The sequence below is a fragment of the Rhinatrema bivittatum genome, chromosome 4, assembly GCF_901001135.1.
Source record: "Rhinatrema bivittatum chromosome 4, aRhiBiv1.1, whole genome shotgun sequence".
Classification (NCBI taxonomy): Eukaryota; Metazoa; Chordata; class Amphibia; order Gymnophiona; family Rhinatrematidae; genus Rhinatrema; species Rhinatrema bivittatum.
Genome location: NC_042618.1, coordinates 373602066 through 373629563, shown reverse-complemented (window position 1 = coordinate 373629563; position 27498 = coordinate 373602066). Strand labels below are relative to the sequence as shown.

Genomic DNA, 27498 nt, shown 5'->3' with positions numbered 1-27498 from the left:
CTTTTCCTCCCACATATCCCTTCTCCCCATTCTCGCCCTTCCCCACCACTCACATACTCAGGGCTTAATTTGTGGGGGAACAGGGTAGAGTGCAGTTCCGGCACTTCTTTTCAGGCTTAAGAGGCAGAGTAGCAGGGGTGTTCGTCTCTCGCCCTTCCCCTCCAGGCAGCCTACATGGAAGAGAAGAAGAGGAGCTGAGCCTGAAGCACACAGAGAAGCGAATTGTCTCTCTGCTCCTTAATCAGGCCCCGTCTCTCTTGTTCCCCTTCCCTTCCACTTCTCCTGAATTGCAGGGAACAGAAGGGGAGGGGGTGATATTGAAGCAGACACTGCAGAGCAAATAGACACAAAAAAAAGCTTTGAATTAACACATGTTTGAAAGTTGTGAGCGGTAATGCCAATTGTTAGGGCTCCATATTAGGAGCTACCATCCAGGAAAAAGATATATGCATCATAGTGGATAATACTTTGAAATCGTTGGCTCAGTGTGCTGCAGCAGTCAAAAATGCAAACACAATGTTAGGAATTATTAGGAAGGGAATGGTTAATAAAATGGAACATGTCCTAATGCCTTTGTATTAGAGATGTGAATTGTGTCCTCGATCGTCTTAACGATCGATTTCGGCTGGGAGGGGGAGGGAATCGTATTGTTGCCGTTTGTGTGTGTAAAGTATCGTCATAATCGTTAAAATCGAGAGCCGGCACACTAAAACCCCCTAAAACCCACCCCCGACCCTTTAAATTAAATCCCCCCCCTCCCGAACCCCCCCCCCCCAAATGCCTTAAATTACCTGGTGGTCCAGCGGCACACTAAAACCCCCTAAAACCCACCCCCGACCCTTTAAATTAAATCCCCCACCCCCAATGCATTAAATTACCTGGGAGTCCTCCGTAGCGGCGGTCCGTGGCTAAATCGGGGGAAGGGGGAGAGCACGAAAACCGGCACACTAGATCGTGAGGTCTTCAGCCGGCGCCATTTTTCAAAATGGCCGCCACAAAATGGCGGCGGCCATAGACGAAAACGATTCGACGCAAGAGGTCGTTCCGGACCCCCGCTGGACTTTTGGCAAGTCTTGGGGTCAGGAGGCCCCCCCAAGCTGGCCAAAAGTTCCTGGGGGTCCAGCGGGGGTCAAGGAGCGATTTCCTGCCGCGAATCGTTTTCCGTACGGAAAATGGCGCCGGCCATACGCCTCCTGCAGTCGATCTCCTGCCGGCGCCATTTTCCGTACGGAAAACGATTTGCGGCAGGAAATCGCTCCTTGACCCCCGCTGGACCCCCAGGAACTTTTGGCCAGCTTGGGGGGGCCTCCTGACCCCCACAAGACTTGCCAAAAGTCCAGCGGGGGTCCGGAACGACCTCTTGCGTCGAATCGTTTTTGTCTATGGCCGCCATTTTGTGGCGGCCATTTTGAAAAATGGCGCCGGCTGAAGACCTCACGATCTAGTGTGCCGGTTTTCGTGCTCTCCCCCTTCCCCCGATTTAGCCACGGACCGCCGCTACGGAGGACTCCCAGGTAATTTAATGCATTTGGGGAGGGGGTTCGGGAGGGTGGGGGATTTAATTTAAAGGGTCGGTGGTGGGTTTTATGGGGTTTTAGTGTGCCGGTTTTCCTGCCCTCCCCCTTCCCCCGATTTATGATTTTTTGACGATAAATCGGGGGAATTGGTATTGTATCGTGGCCCTAACGATTTTTGACGATTTAAAATATATCGGACGATATTTTAAATCGTCAAAAAACGATTCACATCCCTACTTTGTATTGCTCCATAGTGAGACCACACCTTGAGTACTGTGTACAATTCTGGTCGCCGCATCTCAAAAAAGATATACCGGTAGTTGCGATGGAGAAGGTACAGAGAAGGGTGACGAAAATGATAAAGGGGATGGACCAGCTCCCCTATGAGGAAAGGCTGAAGAGGTTAGGGCTGTTCAACTTGGAGAAGAGACGGCTGAGGGGGGATATGATAGAGGTCTTTAAAATCTTGAGAGGTCTTGAAAGAGTAGATGTGAATTGGTTATTTACACTTTCAGATAACAGAAGGACTAGGAGGCACTCCATGAAGTTAACAAGTAGCACATTTAAGACTAATTGGAGAAAATTCTTTTTCATTCAAAGCACAATTAAGCTTTGGAATTTGTTGCCAGAGGATGTGGTTAGTGCAGTTAGTGTAGCTGGGTTTAAAAAAGGTTTGGATAAGTTCTTGGAGAAGAAGTTCATTAACTGCTATTAATCAAGTTGACTTTGGGAATGGCTTCTGCTATTACTGGCATCAGTAGCATGGGATGATCTTGTACTTGGGTAATTGCCAGGTTCTTGTGGCCTGGTTTGGCCTCTGTGGGAAACAGGATGCTGGGCTTGATGAACCCTTGGTCTGACCCAGCATGACAATTTCTTATGTTCTTATGAATGGTACTACTGCTCACAACTTTCAAACTTGTGCTAATTCAACCCCTTTTTGTATCCATTACCGAGGGCTTAATTTCTGGCAGAACCAACCAAGAATGGCATTCTGCCACGTTTTTCTAGGACCCAAGAAAGCAGAGCAGAGTCGGCAGTGTATATGGTTCTGGCTCCCCTGAGTTGCATGGATCACTTATGGCTTCTCGGTCCTTGCAGGAAGTAGAGCTGCTCACCCTGAGACAAGGGCAGCCACATGGCTTTGATTTGGGTATATGTGTGTGTGTATATGTGAGAGAGTGAGAGTTCACACCTGGCCCTAGTCCTGCCCATTTCACCTCTTTCCACAGTTCCATTTCCTCCTGTTCTCCTGCTTCTATCATACATCCCTCAACTTTTTCCCCTCATCTCTTCTATTCCCTCTCTCCCTTCCATCCCATTTCTCTCGTTTACCCACTTCTCACTTTCCCTCTCTTCTCACCTTTCTGATCTCTCACCTTCCCTCTACCCCTCCTTCACACTCATCACTCTCCTCATCTTTCTTTCTTCTCCCAACTGCCCTTCTATTTTCCATTTATTTCTTCTCCTTTCTCATCTGTCTTCCTCTTCTCTCATAGTCACTCTTCCCTTCTGCATAGCCAGCAGCGCCAGCTACTGGGACTTGGAGCATGCATAGTGCTGTCAGTGCCTGCAGCCCCCCCCCCCTCCTTTCTCTGTCCACACTCTTTTGAAAGAGGGGGGGGGCATGGGGCCTGGGAGCATTGCATGTGCTCTATGGCCCACCAATGCCTGACATAGCGAAGAGTAAGGGAACAAGGAGCTCTGCAGCTCTTGCCTTCCAGCCTCCTGCCCACCTACGATGCAAGTTTGATGGCTGTTTCCTCCTCTGTCTTTTGACTCATGTGAGCCCCCATGGGCCATTTCAGCAGTGCAGCATTTGGAGGGCATTGTACCCCACAAATAATCCCAAACTCCAGCCAACAGGACACTTGTGAGCAGATGTTCCTCCTGCCCTGCCTGCTCTCGCTGTGGATAATAAACACACATGGCAACCACTGGTGCAGCACCAAGGCACCTTATAGGCAGTAGCCATGGGATCACTATAGCTCTTTTCCAGGGCAGTAAAGTACACTAGAAAATTAGCATGCATTTTTACTTCTCTTTTTCTCTGTCATGGTTAGTTCTCCTCAGGGGTTGAAGTCAAGATTTAACTTCCATTTATTTCTATGGGAAGTGAATGAAAGTTGAGGAATCAGCCACACGCCTCATCCTGGAATTCCCAGGTTGAAGATCCACAGACTTGGGACCCCTGAACCAAGATCCCCGCACTCGGGCAGCTCAAGTCCAAATGCCTCACACACTAAGCCCACTTACATAATCTCCCACCATCTCACTAACCTTCATGCTTTCTCCCCACCACTCACTGACCCACCTACGTACTCCTCAACTGCCTGCCTTCACCCTCCGACTCGCTGCCCAGTGGGGTAGGTGGGTGAGGCTCTGGGATCCTTGGGCAGAGTCATCCTGCCTCAGGAGTCCTGGGTCATTGGGACTGGACCAGAGAGCCTCTGGTTTTGTTTTGTTTTTTATTAAATGGTTAGGGGTAGGAGTTAAACTTAACTACAATAAGAGGTGGAAACTAAATTTACTTCCATTTTAGCACACTTTTTTTCTTTCCGCTTTATCTTGCAATTTTAACTAGCGTGTGCTAAGCATCTCATTTACTTATTTCATTGGAAAAAAAGTAAAAAAAAAAAAAAAATCACTGAGGTAATATAAAAAAGAATTTGCACTAAAAACTTTGCCCCAGTTTTAACACAGTCTTTATTAATATGGACCTAATGAGAATTTTCTGGGAATAGCTTAAGTAAGCCTCTATATATTTGGGTTTCTTCTAATTACATTTTTCCTTTCACAGTTTAACAGCATGGTGCTATATTGTGTACCAAAATTGAGGCTCATTGGCCAGAAGTTTGGGGTTCGAGAGAAAATTGACATAGCAGGCCTTCAAGTTAGTATGATAAATATCAACATCATTGTGCATCTTTGTCTTGAGCATGTTTGTGAGAGGCATGGACCATGTATTGCTGTCCGAGGGCTAATATCTAAACATATCCTTCTCTTTCACAGGAGAATAACTTGGTTATGGTGAAATGCTCAGCACTAAGTGTAAAGCTGAACTAAATTATTGCCCAATCTGTCAATATATAAATAACATGATTAATAAAAGTTAGGTCCTCGTTTTTTGATTGCAAGTTTGGGGTCTTCTGATATTATAATGTTTATTTTATTTGTGTTTTCATGTGAATTATGTGTATTTCTTTGGAATCAGGGAAGCAGGTTACAAAAAAATGTTAAATAACCAGCAAATCATCTCATGTAACTTAAGCATACAGTTTAGGGTATCGGAGTTACAATGATGCGCACCTATTGTATGCATTATATTGTTATACACAAGCCTAAGAATTTCAACAGAGGCTTTGATCATTTAAGAGTGAAAAGAAACTCAGTCAATACATGTCTTTCTATTATGATTTCAAAAGCTTTGAGTTTATTTTACTGAATGTAATCCCCTCTGAAGCACCTGAAAGGTGGAATATAAATCAACATTTTTGCTTGTTAAACATGGTGCGAGATATAAATATATGAACAGTAGACAAGTTTCTTATTTCAACAAGATTATGTAACTACAACTGTCTCATGACTGAATCAGTTGTGTTCCTGGCATCAAAGCAGAACTTTCCAACTTCATAGGTCTCCAGTTTAATGGCTCTTATGACTACACCTGCATAAAACACTTAATTATTGTCCCCTTAGGGCTTGATTTTTCAAATTGCTTTATGCATATAAAACCTTGTTTTATGCATATAAATTGTGCTTGGAAGTCAGTTGAGAGGTCCTATGGGTAGACGTGCATGCAGCCCCTGATTTCACACACATTTATACTCACACCAAGTAGTCATGCTTGGGGGGGGGGGGGGGGAGTTGAGGCAGGGAAATAATTTACACGCACATTTTAGATTTGCAAAAGTATAAGCATAAAACTACATGCAGAAAGCTAAGCCTGCTCCAAGCAGCTCGTAACTTTCTGTGTGTAAATCTTTGTCTGGTTCGGTGCAACCCACAAATTTTAATGCCAACTAATGTGCATAAGACCAATTTTAAAATTTGGGCTAAAATCTGCAGGTAGTGTTAGAAAAGACCCTCCTTATGTGTATTAAACCTATGTTTACCATTCTAAAATACTCCCCCTTCTCACCCATGGGTAAATGTACACGCACATGCACAATATCTCTCAGCATGCGCTCGCCCAAAGAAAATGGGTGACAATAGGTGGTGGAGGGAAATTTATGTGCAGAGATTTCCAGTGCATAATTTGTGCTTGCTTCAGCGCAGGTGCAAAAGTACGCAGGTACATTGTACCCACATTGTGTACGCCAGTCATACTTTCAAAGGGAAACTATATGGGGACATGTCCTTTAAAAATGAGCTTGCAGTCCGGCTGCCACTTTCATTAGTGCCCTCTTATTTGTATTGTTGAATGTCAGTTGCATGTGGTTGATTTTTGTTTTTTGTGATAGTTTGATTTTTATTTCATTATTATGTGTTGTGGTTTTTTTTATGGGAATTTGTTTGGAGGTATATGTTTGAGAGGATGTTTACGTGTTTTATATAGAGAAATGTGATTATATGTTATGATTTTAGTGTAGCTCGCTTAAAGCTGAATGTTAATCGCCCAGTGCATGTCAAAATTAGAGGATGTGTGAATATGTTGGGTCGGCGTGCACTGAGCAGATTTTAAAAACCGCCCAGATATACGCATATATCCCGCTGCGCGCACAAATATTTTTTGCAAAAAAAGAGGCAGGGCATAGACATTCCTGGATTTTACATTGAAATTAGCACATAAATACTTAGATGCAATGGCGCGTGCCGGGGGTCCCCTGCCACATAACTTTACGTCTACTATGGATGGCGTGTAAGTCATAAAACAAAACTAAGCAGATCAGCAGGGTTTTAGAGTTGGGTCTAACAGGGGAAAGAAGGCCTATTAAACTAGGGGGGGGGGGGGGGGTTGAAGTCCTATCCTTTAAGTCAGCAAACTGGGAATGAACTGAGAAAATGGTCAAACACACCGGCACGCACGTCTATTAAAAATCCCCCCACTTATGTGGTAGAAACAGCATTTGCACGCATAGGCGTGCATCCACTTAAAATTGAGTGCACATGTGTGTGCAGCCTATTTTATAACATGCAAGCTTATATGCACGTATGTTATAAAATAGCCACATTCCTGGGCGCAAGCCGGCAAATGCACATTCATGTGCGCCCGCGCACCAGTTTAAAAGTGACTATCCCAGATCTTATTCTGTTGTTAAGCAAGTAATTGAGGACTACAAATTTTTCAGGGAAAAGCTTAATGCACATCTGTTTCAAATGGCTTTTCTATGATGTAATAATTGTATATTTTTATGGCATTTAGTTGAAAATATATTTTAATATTTGTCTATTTGTTTGTTCATTGTTTTGTTTATTTGTTATTGTGTATGTTTTAACTGGAAACAGCTTAGAATGGATGCTCGGTTATAGGCAATAAATAAGCAGTTTTAAATAGATAAATAAAACCAAGTGATAGCAAAGCAAGGCTGACATGTACCCATCAAAACTATTGAGCCGTTCCATCTGATGAGTGCAAGAAAAGGAGAGTATGCACATGTAATATATACCTGATCCACGTGGACTCTTTGAAGACTATGTCTAGTCTCTGTACTTGATACACAAGAAGGAAATGGGGGGCACAATAGTTTGCCCGGATAGATTAAAGTCCAAGAATGAATTTTTCAATGACATGTTTTGAGGAGATTCAGAATAAACTGTAAAATTGTTCATAGGGTCTGTGGAATATGGACTGACTGCCCATGTGCAGATTATATGTAAATATTATTGAAAAGCTTAATTTTTTAAACTGTAGATGAAAATTTTTAAAGTACTAGAGTAATCTGATGTCCTTTAAAAGAGCTATTTAGTATTTACAGTAGTTGAAAAATGAGATTTAACTTATTAGAGGGCTAAGGATTAGTAAAAGAGGGAGAAATAAAGTGCTAGTGATCATTCAGTCTTTTGTAGACATGTTCCAATAAGTAATGGAGAATATTTTTGTCAGTTGAGGTATGTATGTATATATATATAATATATATATGTATGTATATATATATATATATATACATACACACACGCAGTAGGGAAAAAAGAGCAACATTATTGATCTATTTGCATTTCACATTTTCAGGTACAGGAGATCATCAAGCCAAATGCAACTCGAACATTTTTGATAATAGGAAAAAAAAGATCATTGGAACTGCAAGCTAGGTACTGTACTGTGTTTTGTATATATTTTTTAAACATGGGAACATTGATCTTTTAATCCTCAGGATATGTGATTTCATTTAAAATGACTGAGTCAAAGACAAGGTATATTTTAAGTGACTTGCATTTGAGTAAATAAAAATATCCTTGCACAAAGTATTTCAGAGGGGAATATTGCTTTGAATAGATGTCTTTTGCATTAACAAATTGGAAGAAGGATCCATCTGAAATAGGAAAAAGCATAAGCATTGGCAAGTTAAATGTAAAACGTTGATAAGACAGGCTAAAAGAGAATTTGAAAATTAGTTGGCTATAGAGGCAAAAACTTTAAAAAATATATCTGAAACAGGAAGGCTGTAAGGGCATTGGTTAGACTGTTAGATGATCGAGGGGTTAAAGCAGCCCTAAGGGAAGCTAAGGCCATCACAGAAACATAAGAACATAAGAAATTGCCATCAAGCCCAGCATCCTGTTTCCAACAGAGGCCAAAACCAGGCCACAAGAACCTGGCAATTACCCAAACACTAAGAAGATCCCATGCTACTGATGCAATTAATAGCAGTGGCTATTTCCTAAGTAAAATTGATTAATAGCCGTTAATGGACTTCTCCTCCAAGAACTTATCCAAACCTTTTTTGAACCCAACTACACTAACTGCACTAACCACATCCTCTGGCAACAAATTCCAGAGCTTTATTGTGCGTTGAGTGAAAAAGAATTTTCTCTGATTAGTCTTAAATGTGCTACTTGCTAACTTCATGGAATGCCCCCTAGTCCTTCTATTATTCGAAAGTGAAAATAACCGAGTCACATCTACTCGTTCAAGACCTCTCATGATCTTAAAGACCTCTATCATATCCCCCCTCAGCCGTCTCTTCTCCAAGCCTAACCTCTTCAGCCTTTCGTCATAGGGAAGCTGTTCCATCCCCTTTATCATTTTGGTTGTCTTTCTCTGTACCTTCTCCATCGCAACTATATCTTTTTTAAGATGCGGCGACCAGAATTGTACACAGTATTCAAGGTGTGGTCTCACCATGGAGCAATATAGAGGCATTATGACATTTTCCGTTCTATTAACCATTCCCTTCCTAATAATTCCTAACATTCTATTTGCTTTTTTGACTGCTGTAGCACACTGAGCTGACTATTTTAAAGTATTATCTTAGTTGATATTACATTAAAATTGTTGGCTCAGTGTGCTATGGCAGTCAAAAATGCAAACAGAATGTTAGGAATTATTAAGAAGGGAATGGCAAATAAAATAGAGGATGTCATAATGCCTCTCTATCATTCCATGGTTAGACTGCACCTTGAACACTGTGTGCAATTTTGGTCACCACATCTCAGAAAAAATATAGTTGCATTAGAGAAAGTACAGAGAATGGGGACCAAAATGATAAAGGTCATGGAACGGTTCCCTTGTGAGGAAAGGCTAAAGAGGTTAGAACATAATAAATAAGATATGCTATACTGGGTCAGACCAAGGGTCCATAAAGCCCAGTATCCTATTTCCAACAGTGGCCAATCCAAGTGACAAGTACTTGGAAAGTACCCAAACATTAAATAAATCACAAGCTACTATTGTTTATTAATTAATAGTAGTTTATGGATTTTTCCTCTAGGAATTTACCCAAACCTTTTTTTAAATCACGTACACTAACTGCTGTAACCACATCCTCTGGCAATGAATTCCAGAGCTTAACTATGTGCTGAGTGAAAAATAATTTCCTTTGATTTGTTTTAAATGAGCTACTTGCTAACTTCATGGAGTGCTCTGGTCCTTCTGTTATCTGAGAGAATAAATAACCGATTTACATTAACTTGTTCAAGTCCTTTTCATGATTTTGTAGACCTCTATTATATCCCCTCTCAGTCATCTACTCTTCAAACTGAAGAGCCCTAACTTCTTTAGCCTTTCCTCATAGGGCAGCCATTCCATGCCCCTTATTTTGGTTGCCCTTCTCTGCACTTTCTCCAGTGCAACTATATCTTTTTTGAAATGCAGTGACCAGAATTGCACACAGTATTCAAGATGCGGTCTTACCATGCAGCGATACAGAGGCATTATGACACCCATCCCTTTATTTGCCATTCCCTTCCTAATAATTCTGTTTGCTTTTTTGACCACCACAGCACACTGAGCTGACAATTTCAATGTATTATCCACTATGACGCCTAGATCCATTTCCTGGATGGTAACTCCTAAGATAGAACCTAACTTTGTGTAACTACAGCAATTATTTTTCCCTATATGCATCACTTTGTATTTGTCAGGGCTTGTTAGGACTTGGAGCTTGGAGAAGAGCTTGGAGAAGTGAAGGCTGAGGGGGGAAAAGATAGAGGTCTGCAAAATCTTGAAAGAACTTGAATGGGTAAATGTGAAACAGTTATTTACTCTTTCAGATAATGCAAGGACTAGGAGGCACGCCATGAAGTTAGTGAGTAGCACATTTAAAACAAATTGGAGAAAAATCTTCTTCACTCAACGCACAATTAAACTCTGGAATTCTTTGACAGAGAATGTGGTTATAGCAGTTAGCGTACGTGGTTTAAAAATGGTTTGGGTAAGTTCCTAGAGGAAAAGTCCATAAGATGCTATTAATCAATAGGGAATAGTCACTGCTTGTTGCTGACATAAAGGCATGGGATCTGTTTAATGTTTGGGTACTTGCCGGGTACTTGTGACTTGGATTGGCCAGTGTTGGAAACAGGATGCTGGGCTTGGTGGACCCTTGGTCCGACCCAGTATGGCATCTCTTATGTTCTTATCTCTGCTATAAAGAACTTAAGTTAATTCTACTTCAAATCATTTCTGTCATTCTGAATTTCCTGTTTATCAAAATCTATGCTTTGAGTGTGTGCAAGACATAATGCAGAGCTAATTTAAAATCCATTCTGTGATTAATTGTAGATATTTAGAAATGGAATAATGGGGCATTTTGCTTTCTCGCTGTCTTTACAGAACAGAAGAAGAGAAGAAAGAATGGATTCAGGTAAATGTTAAAAACAAAACATCTATTGCTAAAACTGGTTCCATATATTCCCACATCCTTCCCCCATGAAAAGTTTATAGTAGATGCAGATGGACTGCAGTATGCATCTTTGCTGCCCATAATTATCCCCAGGATAATGTTTTTTGCCTCCTTGAAGATTTACTAGGGATGTGCAGGGAAAAAAATGTTTGTTTTAGGGTTCTTTCTCCCTGGGTATCATTTTTTGTTTAATGTTTATTTTATTTCTGTCCTTTGCAGAAACTAAATATTTAATAAAAACAAACAACAAGAAGAAAAGAAAAGGGTCCCCCCATGTGCCCCATCTCACCCACCCCCCAAAAATTGCCAGGAATGGAAACATCCCTGTTCCTCACTTATCCTTGCTTGTAGGGGATCCAGTCTGCGCAGCCTATGCTTGGCTCAAGACTGGGTCCCATCATCTAGGCCTAGGCCCAATGCATGAAGCCCTAGGACCAGGTCTTCATATGTCCTCTTCTGTCCAATGCCCTCTATAGTAGACGGTGCCATTTTGATGTATGGCCATATATCAAAATGGATCCCTCTGCTCAGTAGGAAGGTACCGGAGGGTTGTCACTCCAGCACATCCTCCAAACAGAGGGAATCATTTGAAGAGGACGTCGGATAGAAGAAGATGTACCTCAGCCTCTGCCTCAGCGATGAGACCTGGCCTCCTGGCTAAGCCTAGGCCTATGCCTAAGCCTTAGGTCTGAGAAGAACCCAGGGGAACCTTGAGATGGGCCAGGGAAGAATCAAGTTGGTCCAAGGGATTTTTACCTTTTTCCAAAATGGATCAAAACAAAAAAAACAATGAAATCTTGCTGGCTTTAATTTCGTTCCAATTTGAAAACATCATGAAACAAAACAGGAAATGTTGTTGACATTTCCTATTTCATTTCAAATGAATGCACATCCTTGAGTTACTGAAATGCAACAAGAAAAGGTTATTTCACTTCCATGGAGTGCTCTAGTACTAGTGCATCTGTGCTGCTTTTTTTTTTTTTTTTTTAATGGTCCCAAAATTTCCTTTTGCTCCTTTGGGCTTTCAGCTCATTCAGAACCAGCCTCTGAATTACAGTATCAGAAGCCTTCATTTGCAACTACCTGGGGAATTTTCCCCTGTTTTATATATTCTTTGGTTAGGGGCCATGCATGTGGTCTTCCTCCATAACCCTGCAATCATGGTCCCTAAATCCACCCACTAGATGTTGCCATTTGCACAATGATTATGACTCCCTGCCACTCAGGGCTGTGCCTCAGCAGCATCCCTAGCCCTGAGCTTTTCTAATAATGCACCATAATTCACAAAATTGCAGTTTTTGTGGACAAATCCAGAAACAAAGAACATACATGGTTATTTCTTGTTAAATCAATAAATAGCAACTATGGTTTTTGCCCTTTCTTTGAGCTACTCTTTTTAATGCTTTAGAACCTAAATATCAGTGTATTATCAAACAAATAAGAGGTAGATTTTCTAACAAAGCTGAAGCTATTTAGGCATTTTGATTTGTTAACCAACTGCTCAAAATCACATTCGTGGTTGGTGAGTTGAGGGTTGATGGGACAGGGGTTGGGGTTATGTAGCAGCAGTTTTGAAACTAGGGCCTTAATCGAATATTTTGTGTACTGTCTGTGCATTGAGCATAGGCTGTAAATGTTGTTCTAGGATAGGCTGGTTCATAGGATAGTTTATATGCATTGCTGGTAGATTTTTTGATTTATGAGGTGGCATAGTGAAAAAACATTTTGCATTTTTGGTGGTTTTTGTCGTGTTGTATTTCCCTATGTTCCTTGTCTGGGAAGGTGGTCTAGAAATGTTATAAATAAATAAAAATAATGTAATATTATACACTCCCAACTAGGGTGAATAATATCTTTCTTTCTTCCTCGCTTTATGGTGATACATATGGTTTAAAAGGGTGGTCAACTTGTATTTCACTGTCATCACATTAACAGATTTGCCAAGGCCTTTGATTTCTGGTAAACTTTATTTCCTTAGGTGATTCAAGCAACAATTGAGAAACATAAGCAGAATAGTGAAACATTCAGGGCTTTTAACAGCTCCTTTTCTCGAGAGGAGGAACGTGCCCCAGATTCACCTGTAAGTAAAGGTAGCATTATCTTTTATGCCCAATATTTTGGGAAAGCATTTTACATTTCAGCTGTGAAATGTTTTGAAACTCGGGGTGGGGGGGACGACAACTTTCAGTCTATCACCACCATTGGGGTAAAGCCCATGGGTATTTGTTATCCTTACCCACAAACTTTGCACCACATTTCAAAGTGAAAGTATGCATGTATTTTTATTTTGAAACTTGCAATAAGTACTTTACATTTGCACCTGCTTTTTATGAAGATAAATTTGCCAGTGGATGATAATCTTATCCAAATAATCCCCCCCCCCCCCCCCCCCAGGAATACCACCTCTAAATGTGTCTGGAACCACACACATTGCTGAACAGCCTGCATACTTTTAATCAATGTGAGGACAGTTTACAGAAAGCCAATTTACATGGGTAAATTGCTTTGACATTTGTCCTCCCCACCTGTGGTGTGCAATACTGTATGTATGTTCAATAAATGTTTCATGTAACAGCCATTTACTATCAAGTTATTTTATATTAGGATTATATAGTTCTGACATGGGATATATGTGACTGTGTGTTAATTCAACGCAGGTATATATTAGCAACAATTGATTACATACTCAAGCTTTTGAGACCACATAGGTCCCTTCTTTAGATGTGACAAAGGGTATCACAACCTGCAAGTAATTCTGTCTCCTCTAGGACTAATACAGTTATTTGATCTTTTGCACTGCAAAACTAAAATTTTGACTGAACCCTGGTACTAACAGGACCATTTTTGTGAGTAATTGATAGTTTTGCTGAAGTCTGGGTCATTGGTTAAATGATCACAGTTGTTTGAAAAATAGTTACATTGTGAGATACAAACATCTTCTGGGCTACATATTTCTAGATCATAAGAACATAAGAAATTGCCATGCTGGGTCAGACCAAGGGTCCATCAAGCCCAGCATCCTGTTTCCAACAGAGGCCAAACCAGGCCACAAGAACCTGGCAATTATTCAATCAGTCATCTAAAAAGGCTGATAGTGTCCAAATTAGTGGCTGGCTCTTACTCCCCATTGTCTGTTCTTTTCCAGACAAACATGTGACATTAACTAAACGTTCATTTATCTTTTTTCCACCCTGCCTGGTTTGGTTTCCCCATTTGGGAAACCAAACCAGGCAGGAAGGGTGGAAAAACTTCCTCCTCACAAAAGAGAGGTTTCCAAAACCCATGGAAAAAAATAGGTGAAAGTACTCCATCTCCTTTCTTTTCCCAGGCCTCCAGCCCAGAGACCTCTAGAGTCCTTTTCTATGAACAAACAAAAAGGAAGTAGGAAAGGGAGATGCTGCCCGTATGCTGAGAACTCACCATCTTAAACTCCTACATGGGAGAGAGAACACCCTCACTAATACCATTTCTGTTCCCTCCCATCGAGCTGGGCAATTCCTCATAGTAAAGAACCTATAGGCCCTCTAGAACTAGATTAATCAATAAAAGCAACTTTAGGATTTTTAACCTGCAATGGTGGCAGAATTAATGCTTCAGAATATTCCACTCTCGGGGAAACTGGAGCATTCAGAATTCCCCTTAAGTAGGAAAGGACTGTATTTTCAGAATTGTCACTGGCATGGAACAGTAACAGAGAACCAATAATTTAGGTTTCATAGAGCACTATATTCATTGCTGGGAACTTTAGTATTTCTGTCACCATGAGACTGCTGCTGATTAGTGGGCAAGGGGTGCAGGGCAGGGTAAGGATTTCTTTCTTCCACTCTCCCTCCTGCTAATCTACACTCTCTCTCTCTCTCTCCCCTCCCTTCCAGGAATGATCCAGCACTCTCCTTTCTCACCCTCCCCCCTCTGGACCCCTTTTAAGTTGTGCCTCCTCACTCTACCCTCAGTTGAATCCCAAGTCTTGGAATCACAGCTGCAGGCTGAGCTGTGTCTGTTCCAGCTCCTGCCCTCCAGTTTCTCCCCACATGCTGTCTGCAGTGTCTGCTCCAGGGTCACCCCTCCTCTTCTGTTCCCTGCAGTCTTTCTTAGGGCTAGGTGTACTAAGGAACACTCAGCACAGTTTTACCTGCAGTCGTCCACACATTTTTGTGTGCAAACTTTGCTGCCGATACAGCAAGGTGTTTTGCACACAAAAAACATGCATGTAAAATTGTGCATAGTAGTTACGCCCTCACATGGAAGTGTAATGCTAGTGAAGGCATTAGCTACTATCTCCAATGCAGAGAGATGTGCTGGCTTAACCCATGTTTTGTGAATGCTCAAAATTTAACTCCTCCTCAGAGGTGGAGTAAAGTTCCTGGAGCCAATGTTAGTCTATGGGGCTGAACCTGAAGTTGGTGGTGTGGGGATCTAGTACTCAGGATTTACACACAGGAAACATGGCTTGTGTACAAATCATGTTTTCTGCACATAAAATATGATTTATATGCACACATTTCTTTCTGCACAGAAAGCATTTTTTGGTGCGCTTAAATAATTTCTCCATCGACAAGCAGGAATAAAACAGCCATTATGCATGGGTGACATCATCGATGGTGCTGACACAGACCACCTCTCAAAGCTCAGTAACAGCTTTACTGAGCAAATCAACATGGCTTGACCAGTGCTGGTGTGAGTGTGTCCAGCCATCCTAGGTGGTGATGTCATGATGATGTCATATCCCTTCATATTCTTCCCCCCCCCCCCCCCTCAAGTCACAGTACCCAAGTCAGATCTCCCTTACCTCGCCGATGGACTCATCCCATGCGCAAGTCCTACAATTTCAAATCTGCCGCCAGACTCCTTTGTGATAAAAAGAATACCGCCCTCACATTCAGCGATGGCGCCCTAGGCGACCGCCTAGTCCGCCCAATGCCTCGTGCTGGCCCTGGGCTTGACTCAAAAATCACAAGCTGGATTTTGCTGAGACGTTAGCTGCACCTCAAGAGGTGTAGCAGACTTTCCACAGGAGCATCAGGACATTAATGCACATCCCTATGCACCTGGGCTGTAGCTTTAAAGGGGGTCATCTGACTGAATTCTGTTCCCCACCCCCGGTGGCATGTCAAAATCAGTGGGGGTCTATAGAGATTTCTCTCAGCTGCCCTGACGCAGGGATATGCCAAAGTAAAAAAAAAAAATGACCACAGATTAAGTGCTTGAGCGATAGCCCCTCTGCTTGTTCTTAAATGATCCAGATGAACACCCACCTCCGGTACCCCGATCCACATACAGTAATCCCAGGAGGTGTAGTGGTGACCGCCATAGCGCTCTCTAGAAATGTGGGATCGGTGGTGATTATTTTCAAAATGGCACCCGCTGGCTTTGGGCGCTCGTTTGCCCCTGTTGGGGGTGGGATGGGGTGGTAGAAGGAGTCTTAATGGATACTGACTGTTTTTATCACTGTAGGGTGTGAGGATTCCAGAGCCAAATGGCCCCAGGATTTGGGGTTGTCATCACCCATTGTTTCATGGGATCAATTAATCCATGGTATTTTCACTCAGTACCACAGATTAGTGAATCCCATAGTATTGTCTCATCTGGGAAAAATACCATGGATTAGTAAATAGACCTTATGTTTTGTGCACAGAAAACATGTTTTCTGAACAGAAAACATGGTTTATGTGCATAAATAACATTGTGATACATGCTAAGCATTTTTTTTTTTTACATCAATTTTCTGGTTAGCATGCTTTTTTGCTTTTTTTTTTTTAATGTCCCAATGCATCAGCATACTACATCAGAAGTAACCTTTTTTAGTGCATGCATTAAAAACTGAATTTCAGCTCACAGTTTTAACACACAAATTTACCTGAGAAAAGGGGAGGAGGCTGAAATTGGAATAGATGCTGCAAAGAAGCAAACAATTGCTCTGCTGCCTTCTCCAGCCCCTCCTGTTCTCTGCAGGCTTCCTGAAAACGAGTGGCTGGAGCAATGAACAGTGAGGCCTGTCCCTTTCTAGTGCTTCCCTGGAGTCTCCAGGTAAATCCGGAGAATTCCTAGGTATGACCATATTCACTCTTGAACTGGCAACAGAACATGTATTGGTAAAGTGCAAACTCTGTTCTTTTTTTTTTTTTTTATCTTTATGCATTTTAAGAATTTGACAAGATTACATCTTAAAAGAAAATACAGAGATAACAGATTTATACTCAAGAACTATTACCAATCTAGGAAATACAGTCTTACATTATCACTGTATAAAGTCCTCAACTGTAGGGGGACAGAGTATATTCAACTTAAGGAAATGTAGAAAATAGTTATTTTACTACAATAATATAAGGCAATGTGCTCGGTAGATACAGAGACTAAATAACTATGAGGAACTTGAAGCAATTATACTTGGTAAGGCTGGTGTCACCGCATTCTTCCCTATTAGAAACTGCGTCAGTTGGGGGGGGATCAAATAAAATATAAGTATTATTATTATACTTTATTATACATTTACATGGGAACTTTAAGTAACAAGCCCCCCCCCCCCCCAATTTGTATGACATGAGGCCTTAATAACAGGAAGGCCTTCCTCCTTTTTTGTGTCTCCCGCGAGACATCCGGAAAAACTCTAATATTGCAATGAAGAAATATTTTAGTCCTATGACGAAGACCTAATCGAAGTAACCATTCCTTATCATGTTCCAAGGCAAGCGTCACTATCATTATTGTTAACATTATTGTTAAAAAACTTACATGTACATTTGTATATATTTCTCGTACTATCATCCCCTACCCTCTTAACCGCTACCTGTTAATGTTCTATTGTAAAGCTTGTTGCTAGTTATTTATTTTATTATTATTATTATTATTGTAAAGCTTGTTGCTAGGTTATGTTACACTGTGAACCGAGGTGATGTTTTGCAAACGTGCCTCGGTATATAAGAAACCCTTAAATAAATAAATAAATATCAACGTAGCTGGTATCGCCGAATCTGAAGTCTCCAAAATATTTGAAATATCCAATGATTGATTCTGTATGAGCTCAGCTGGTAATGCCCCTTCCGATTGTTCCTGTAATGTTCTAGGTTTAGGTAAATAAAAAACCTTGGTAATCGGTGGTATGGCATTTTCATCTATTTGTAAAATTTCCAATAAATATCTCTTAAACATGTCTCTGGGAGAGATTAAAGGAACCTGAGGGACATTTATATACCTCAGATTCCTATTCTTAATTGAATTCTCCACTTTCATTGCCATACTTGTTCTTTCCTTTATCATTGCTGAATGGACTGTTTGTATTCCAGATATTTGTTGTCTATTCATCGCAATTTGATGTTCCAGCTCTATAGTGGTATTACTTAATACTTTCATATTTTCTTCCAGCTGGTTAACTTTAACATTAATAGGATTAACTTGCTGTAAAATAGAAGCTCTCATTTCTACTGTAGTTTCCCAAATAATCTCCAAAGTAAATTCTGAAGGTCTTACCACTGCTGGTATAATCATAATAGGGGTTTCTGCAGCATCTCCAGCCTGTCTTTCCAAAGCTGTTTCTCTTTCAATGCCGGTCTGCTCACCGATGTTCCCTAGAGCGTCTGCCAAGGCCGTTGCTCCTCCGAACCCCACTGGGCTCCGTCCTTCAACACCGTGGTCTGACGGCGTTTCCCTCGGCCTTGCAGCAACTCTCTCCTCGGCAGGATTTACCGGCAGCGTTCCTTCAGCGGGGCTAAAAGGTGACATGGAACCTGGGAGAGAGGGGAACTCAGCTTCTCCTCCACAACTCTCCAACGGCTGTGTTCCTTCTGCTTGTGTGTCTCTGCGCACGATGTGGGCATCCATAGGGCCAGAAATTGGCGTCGACGCGGAGGAGACAGCAGGGTAAGGCTCTCCCCGCGGTTTACGTTTCCTCCCCATAGCAAGAAAATTAACCAGCAAGTAAAAAATCGTTAGGCTCCGGAGCTCAAACCAGTGTGCTGCTCTACCGGGCAGCCATCTTGACTCCGCCCCTGTTCTTTTATGCCTGGCTTTAGTACATAACGTAAAAATCATGTTGTTCGAATGGCGCTCTAAGGGGCTGATGCAATAAGGGCGCGTAGAAAGCGGGCGCTAAACAGTCAGCGCCCGCTCTCTTAATGCGTGCATGGTGCCCCAAAGGGGGGCGCCATGCAATATTTAAATTAGGGGGTCATGGCTGCCTGTTTGTTTTTTAAGCAACATAAACAGTTTTATGTTTATATTTATTCTACTTTATTTATATTTCTTTCATACTTTATGTTCTATTATCTTACTGCTACCTAATTTTAGGCTCACTGTTCTGTGTTTCACTGTAAAGCTCATTTTGCTGCATTTCGTTTATTGTGAACCGATGAGATGTTCCCAACGTTCATCGTATATAAAAACTTCTAAATAAATAACAAAAAAATGTACAGTGGAAAACTACCTGGGGAAAAGTCATTCTAGAATCCCGAGCGGAGTTAACTCCCCTTAGCATTTTGATCAAAACATTATAGGAGAGGTCGAGGAAAGGCTCTGCCGAAAAAGTCCTGTAGCCTACCGCACAGCTCGGATAACAAAGAAAAGAGAAACTGTTACTTATGTTTGACTTTCTTTTTATGAAGTTGCAAGTGAAAAAAAATTGAAAGACAATCTGCCAATAATGAAAACGGCCCCTGAGTTTATCGGCGGCCATTACTGGCAGACGGCCAGTTATGAAAACAGATGCCGAGTTTACCGGCATCGGTCTTCATAACTCGGCAGTCTGCCGAGTTATTTTATTTTATTTTTTTTACTTTAAAAAAGAAGTACAGAAAAGCAGTTTTTTCTGCTTTTCTGTACTTCTTTTCAATGCACTCAGCTATTAATGCCTGCTCCAGGCAGGCGTTAATATCTCAGCGATAAATGTGCATCTGAGATGCACATTTATCTTTTTGCATTGGGAGTGAATGAGTAATAGGCTCATTCACATACATTTGCATGTGATGAGCGCTATCTCATTCACTCCACGTTAGACGCGCGTTAAATAGGCACTAATCCCCCTTATTGCTTTAGGGGATTGATTAGCGCCTATTTTAGCCATGTCTAACTGCTCATTAAAGAATGCGCTCAGCATATTGCATTGTGTAGCATATTGCATACTGCTACACAAATTAAATCATATGGTTTCAAGAGTCCCACTTCAAAGATCTTACAATCGAAGACTGAGCCTGTAACTTAAGCAGCGGGAATAATGTTTCATGCTGTAACTGCTAGCTTGTACTGATGGTCACCCATCCCACCCCTACTCAACCCCTCCCAAAGGGATTAGAATCTTCACTTCATTGCATCTGGTGTCTAGATGATCACGATTTTGTGTGGGCTTTATAACATAACACGCTTCAAATGCATGGGAGGAAATCACACTTCTGTGGGAGGATGGCGAGATGCAGTAGTGCCAAGAGCTTCAAACAAGCAGGCTTGGTGTTAAATCAATTTAGACTGTGAAAGTTAGTTGTGATGTGTGCCCCTAGTATCTCTGCAAAAGAAAGTAGGTGAGGTCAGCAAGAGCTCTGGCCCAAGTTTAGTTTGCTTCCATCCCCATCATGAAATCTCTTTAAAACAAAGCTACCATAGAGCATCAGTGCTGAAACAGACCGGAAATGCTACACCCTTCTTTATTTTTTCAAAAACTGCCAAATGTAGATTGCAAAAAAAAAAAAAAAAAAAAAACCCAAACAAACCTACGTTCATGCATTTAGATTGCACCCTACCCAGTTCACATATAATAAACATGCACAATGTCGTAAACTAGTGTTCTGTTAGAGAAGTCTGTATGGGAGCTACCTTGCAGGTAGCCAAGTCTTACAATTATATTCACAGAAGATGCTTACATCGAGAGGAAATATCAAATGAAATATGTGCAAGTGCATTACCAGCACATAGGATGTCTATTCCCATAGCTCTGATGGGATGTTAGCATTAGGAATAATTGCAGCCTTATTTGCAATCTCATTGATTTTTCCTTTCCGAACCAAGGCTATACAATAACGGGGTAATTTTATAACAGTCCACATAAATTAGATGGCACATATGTGCATAAGTTACACCAGTTTTCAGAGGGAAAGTATGAGCATACATATGCATACTTTCCCTTTTGAAAATTATCCCACGAAAACAACCCGTGTACAATTACACCTGCTAAATTGTGTGCGAAAATCTTTCAGGAAATTTTATGCACTATCTCGGGACTCAAACAGCAGCAGCAGCAGCCTTATTTATGACATGGCAGCAATGCAAATATTTATACCATGCTCTAGAACACTAATACACCACTTACTGGGGTTAACAAAACAAGCCAGACTGCTACAGAGCCCTACAGATAAACTACATGCCAGCAGTTACATATGCAGAACACACAGACCCTAATACAGAATAAGGGACTACAAATCAGAAACATGAAGACAACAATAAAATAGAAAGCCCGAGAAACCAGACACTGAACCGTGGGATATTGAAGAAAGAACAAAATACAAATATGTAATGTACATTTTCAAAACTAACATAGGCCAGTCACTAAAAATTCTAAATATTTTGTTTTTTTACTTTTATTATCTGATCTTATTTTTCTGATTGTTTGGTCCGAGGCTTTTTTCCCCCACATTCCCTTTCTCAGTCTCTTCCCAATTCTGTTTTTAGGGTCTGGTTTTTTTTTTTTTCTTTTTTTCTTTGTTTCTTCTCTCTCGACCTGTTGTCTTCCCTTCCTCCCTCAAACACACACACTCAGGCTCTCATTCTCACATGCTCTCTCTCTTTCACACACGTTCTTTTTCACATGTTCTCTCACACTCAGGCTCCCACTCACACAAGGCGCTCTCTCTCTCTCTCTCTCACACATACACTCATACGCTGTTGTATACTCTCTCTCCCACATGCACTCACAGGCTCCCACTCTCACATGCTGTCACACACACAGGTTTTCACTCTCTCATGCTGACTCACTCTCACACTCACGCACACATGCTCGCGTGTTCTCTCTATCTCTCTCTCTTGTCTCAGAGCCTCAGCCTCCCTCTCCCCTCTGGGCATCCTCTCCTTGGGCTGCCACAAGATGGGATCCAAGGCAGACTGCCACAGACCCTACTCCTTTTCTATATGTGGGCTGATGCTCCTTTTCCTTCCTACCCATGTGGCTCCAGCAACCTTTTTCTTCCATGGCCGTACGGGAAGGAAGAAGGAGGAGCACCCGGAAATTTGGGGCCGCCTCTTTTCTTCAGGCTGTGCTGAGATGGTCTCCACCACGACAACACTGGTCTCAGGCTCACTTCAGGCCATGGTGAGATGGGCTCAACCATGCCCCTGCTGGTCTTCCTGCACAAGGGGGTTAAAAACTGTGTGTGGCTGCGAGCAAAGTTGTGCGCAGCTGTGCACACGTGCAGTTTAGAAGGAACAGTGAACAGATCCCATATCAATAGATATTTGAGCATTGATATGGCTCAGGAATTTTGCAGAACAGATGCCACTGTACTCAAATTTTAAGGGTTTTTAGGTAATATATTTTAAGTAGACTGTGTTGTTCAGTCTTAAAATATTAAACCAATGCCACAAGGGTGGTAATATGTTCAAAATTCATACAGGTGGAACAAATTGGGGAGATCTCAAAAACCTTCTATTGGAAGTACTCAGTGTTTTCTAATGCTGCCTCCATCCCAATATTAAAAGATTTCCAGAACCATTCACCATATGGATACTGGATTGCAGTTTTCATTTCGTATACAATAATTGCTGAGCTTTCATGATTGATGGGTTATCTTCTTGCCCCCACACACATACAAACACAGTTTTCTGCTTTTTCTTAATTCTCTACTGGTGGTGTGAACAATCAGCACGAAGTATGAGTTGATTCTGCAGCAATAGCAAAAGATGTATGTGGATGAGAGAGTGGAACTGGGTCCATACAAATCTGTCACTATAATCCAATCACGTGCAAGCTATCAGCAACCTCAAAGGACTAAGCAATGTTACTATATTCTTCCATGTTCTGTGGCGACAGGCCAATGGCTATGGGGACAGGCCAAGGATGCTGCTTGGGAGTCTCTAGCCACAAACCTGAAAACAGGAAACCCACATGTGATAGTCATTTGCCATAGATCGGGGTAGATGTGGCAGTTCTATCCTGCATGGGCAACAGAGCAGCTCTGTTCAGTGATAGGAATGTTTTCCCCACATGGGGGACAGGTACTGGAAAGAGACCCTAAAAATGGCCTGCCCTCTCCACAATCTGCCAGGTCGATGCTCCTGGCTGATCATCCAGCAGTGCAGTCGAAAAATCAAACACAATATGAACTTTGCCACATAGAATGTGCGTACATGCTGATTGATAATGATGCAAGAGTAGAGAGGTTCATTTCCCTATTAGACAGGATGGTCAAGAAATACAACATCAACGTAGCAGCACTAAGTGAAACTCTGCTCTTAGCGGAGTCTGTTCTAGTAGATGTTGGCATAGGCTATACATTCTAATGGATACGGAAATCTAAAAGTGAACCTAGAACACCTGGACAGAGCTTTGCCCGTCATATGTCTCTGATACATAATTTGGACACGCTTCCAAGAAGAGTCAATGGTAGATTTAATGCCCATCCACATAAATATCTTCAAGGGTAGGCATGATACAGTCATTAGTGCCTACGCCTCTACCATTACCCTCACTGAAATCAAAGATGCCTTCTATGAACAGATGGATGAGCCAAAAAGGATATCCTTCATAATGATAAATTGATACTCATGGCTGACTTCAGTGCTATAGTTGGCTATGATGTAGCCTCATGGACCAGTGTTGCAACACCATGGCATTGACAAAGCCAATTCAAATTATTTTGCTTCTGTCCAAAGGCAATGAACCCAGACTTGCAATCACTTGTTCTTGTTTAATTGTTCCAGCAACTAAACAAGAACAAGAATGTTGGATGCACCCCTGTTCAAAGCAATGGCATCTTCTGGATGACCTCATTTTCAGACAGAGGGACATTCATGATATAAAGGTTATATGTGCTATATGAGATGCAGATTGTTGGTCTGATCACAGATTAATCAGAAACCATAAAAGTAGCATCATAGGCAAAATCCTTCAAAGAAATTAAACACTGCTAAACTTAAAGGTCTAAGAACTCAAGAGGACTTACAACACAAATGGCTGCACAGCTTCCCACCTCCAACTTCATAGATATAGACTGTGAAATGGCATATAGCAAGTTTCCTGATGCAGCCTATTCTGATATTGTAAGTGCCTGCCCCAGAGAGAAGCACTTTTTTTTTCTCACGTGATGCCTGTCTAGTGCACCTTTTCAATTTTATGTGCACAACTCATATTTTATGCACACATCTTTCTTAGCACACTTTAACACTGATTTAATTTACACACCATTAGCTTACTGGATTGGGAGTGAATTCGTTTTCAGCAAATGAGTGAAGAAAATGTGCATTCAAATTTAGCACACGTTTTGAATTATGTTTTATTCCTTCCACCCCTGCATGCTTCCCTGCCACTTTTTGAACCCTCTGGCCTATGCAGGAGATACACCATAATGAAAATTACTTTTGGAATGTTGAAAGATTTGTCCAGGGCTTGCTCGTGACTGCCTCATGAGCTGTATGTGCCTATGAAATCTGCATGCACCATGTTCTTAGTCAGTTCACTTATTTTCAAGATAGTTGCAAGCAAAACCATGTTAGAGCTCTAAGCATTTTTCACAGGCTTGCTGGAAACTAACACACACATTTTCACTGTAAAGTGTTCTAGCACTCGCCTACCTAGAGGGATGCGGGCTTTATTGTAGCTGATTTTACCTCAGCTTTGTATTGTCACAATAAATGCTAAATAAATGTACTCTGGCTGTTATGTAAACTTTAACTGTGTGCACTTTATTTCAGGGGTGTGCATAGAGGGATCTACTGTACCTAGACTTTAGATTAGAAGGATATTACTGTATTGGCTGTAAATTCAGATTTTACAATGATCTTTTTTTTGTTGTTTTTCAGGCACTAAGCACAAGTTCTGTAGAATCTACACCAGGATCAGATACCTGCAGTGGATCTGGAGGAGTAAGTAGTTTTAAGGCTAATACTGACAAAGTAGAAATACATTTTTTTATAACATACTTCAGTTTAAAGGTAGGCAAATTTTATTGATTTTGGATATTTGAGATAAACCAGCTGACCCAAATATAGGAAAATAATTTGCAAATCTTGTTGCTGGATCAGATGACTATAGAAAATATTGCTTTTGATAAGAGTGTGTGATGATGAAAGTATGTGCCTCAATCTCATATATCTCCAACAGGCAACTCCTTAACTCTTCATGACCTCCCTTAGTATTTTGGGGTGAATGTAGCATTTAATTTTGCAGACACTCATAATGCTTCAGACAAAAAAGTAAAGCAAAAAAACGAAGGGCAAAAAGCTTTCAAATGAATTTTCTTGCAGTTTTGAAATCGTTCATCTTTTGTACCAGATCAAATTTCCAGCAATTTGTACAAAGGGAAAAATTCCACTGAAAAATAATTGTTCTAGCAAAGTCTACTGCAAATGCAGAATTTTTGTCTGAAAATACTAAATTTGCATGGGCAAAAACAGTCCATGATGCACCAGTTTTTCTTTCTCTGGTATTTTCTGTGGAAATTGATCCCTCTCCTGAATTTGCAGGAAATCAACAGGCTGAAACAGTACAGTGCGCTCCGACGGAGCGCACTGTTAACCTGCCCTTGGACGCACGTTTTCCCTTACCCCTTATTCAGTAAGGGGCGGAAAACGCGCGTCCAACCCGTGGCACCTAATAGCACCCTCAACATGCAAATGCATGTTGATGGTCCTATTAGGTATGCGCGCGGGATACAGTAAGCAAAATGTGCAGCCAAGCCGCACATTTTACTCTAAGAAATTAGCGCCTACCCAAAGGTAGGCGCTAGTTTCTGCCGGCACCGGGAAAGTGCACAGAAAAGCAATATAAACTGCTTTTCTGTGCACCCTCCGACTTAATATCATAGCAATATTAAGTCGGAGGTCCCGAAGGGTGTAAAAAGTAAAAAAAAAAAAAATTTCAGTTGGGACGGCGGTTGTCGAGCCGAAAACCGGACGCTCAATTTTGCTGGCGTCCGGTTTCCGAGCCCGTGGCTGTCAGGCTCGAGAACAGACGCCGGCAAAATTGAGCATCGGCTGTCAAACCCGCTGACAGCCGCCGCTCCGGGTCAAAAGGAGGCGCTAGGGACGCGCTAGTGTCCCTAGCGCCTCCTTTTGCCCATTTCTACCGCACCACCTAATTTACATACTGAATCGCGCGCACTGGCGAGTGGGCGTTCGTCCGCTCTCCCACGTTTCTACTGAATCGGCCCGCAAGTTGTGTGCAAAAGATGCAGGATTTCAAAATTTTGCAAATAAATGAACCTAGAGGCTTTTTGTAACTTTTTTTTTTTTTTAACTAGAACTTAAATCTGGCTCTATATGTGCCACCTCAACAATAAGGCTGTTTGTCATAGCACATTCTCTTGATATGAATCTAGTTTTTATACCCTCAGAATCAGAGATGTGTGAACAATTCAAATCAGATGGATTTCTAGTTCATCTTTCATTTTTTTGCACACAACTCAAATTTTATGTACAGATTTTTGTTTTAGCATACTTTTAACGCTGTAGTAATTTCATTAGTTTACTGCATTGGGATTAAGTTCCTGGAGGAAAAGTCCATAAACAGTTATTAACTAGGTGATCCTATGAGCAGTACTTGTTGCTGCACATGGGATCTACTTTTTGCGATGGGCCATTGTTGCAAACAGGATCCTGGGCTCGATGGAAATTAGTCTGACTCAGCATGGCTCTTCTTAAGTTCTGGTGTTCTTATTTCAGTCTGCTTTCAGATTGTTCTCTAAATTTGCCCAGATCTGCCGTGGAATTCATTGAATTCTTCCCTCCTTCCTCTTCCACTCCCTGAGAATCTAAGTAAAATTCTAAGGGCATCTGGAGAAAAAAAAAGTCTGTTTCTGATTGTTGTAAAGTCTAAAAGTGGATCCCACTACCTGATGAAATACACTCTGGAGTTTTGGATCTGCTTGAGATTTTCTTTTAAGAAAGACGTGATGAGGAAGTTGACACAGCTTTAGCATTTTTCTAGGTTCATCCAATAGCTAAACTTATTTTGAAGAAGTTAGCATGTCACTACTTGAAATCCTTTTCTTTATAAAATCCTTTCTTTACATGACCTCGACAAGTGTTCAGGTGAAGCTGGAAGTGCACTAATTTTTATTATTTCAGTATTTACGATTATAGTTCCCAAAGTGGGGAGATTTGCAGTAAATTACAGATGGGCGCAGTGAGTGCCTGCCCCAGGTCTGAGTGGTGTACCTGAGGCAGCAGGAGGTCAGTGGCAGAGGCAGGATTTGAACCCAGGTCTCTTGCTTCCCAGCCCATTGTTCTCTACTAACCAGGAGACCACCTGCTTTCTTTGCCCAGCATTTGTGTAAATAAACCACTTGGTGGCAGTGGTGGCTAGCTGAACTACATTTTTCTAGTGTAAATGAGAAATATGTATGCATAGGACTAAAGTAACACTTTAATGTAGGTTGGTTAATTCATTGGCTGATTCTACAGGCGCTTTCTAAGTGTAGTTTGCATTACTTATGTTGATTTAGAGTAGTTTTATTTTTACTGCTGCTGGAATTGGATGGCTGATTGCCCTGACCAGATTCCTGTAACAT

At 41.5% G+C, this 27498-nt stretch overlaps 1 protein-coding gene across 1 annotated transcript in view; it reads left to right on the top strand.

The window, feature by feature from the left end:
• FGD3 (FYVE, RhoGEF and PH domain containing 3) overlaps nucleotides 1-27498 on the top strand; it is a 281833-nt gene that overhangs the window by 205857 nt on the left and 48478 nt on the right. The window contains exons 11-15 of the mRNA XM_029600868.1: nucleotides 4318-4410; nucleotides 7690-7769; nucleotides 10729-10759; nucleotides 12777-12878; nucleotides 24791-24853. Coding sequence (XP_029456728.1) covers nucleotides 4318-4410; nucleotides 7690-7769; nucleotides 10729-10759; nucleotides 12777-12878; nucleotides 24791-24853 — 369 coding nt within the window. The remainder of the gene's footprint in view (nucleotides 1-4317; nucleotides 4411-7689; nucleotides 7770-10728; nucleotides 10760-12776; nucleotides 12879-24790; nucleotides 24854-27498) is intronic.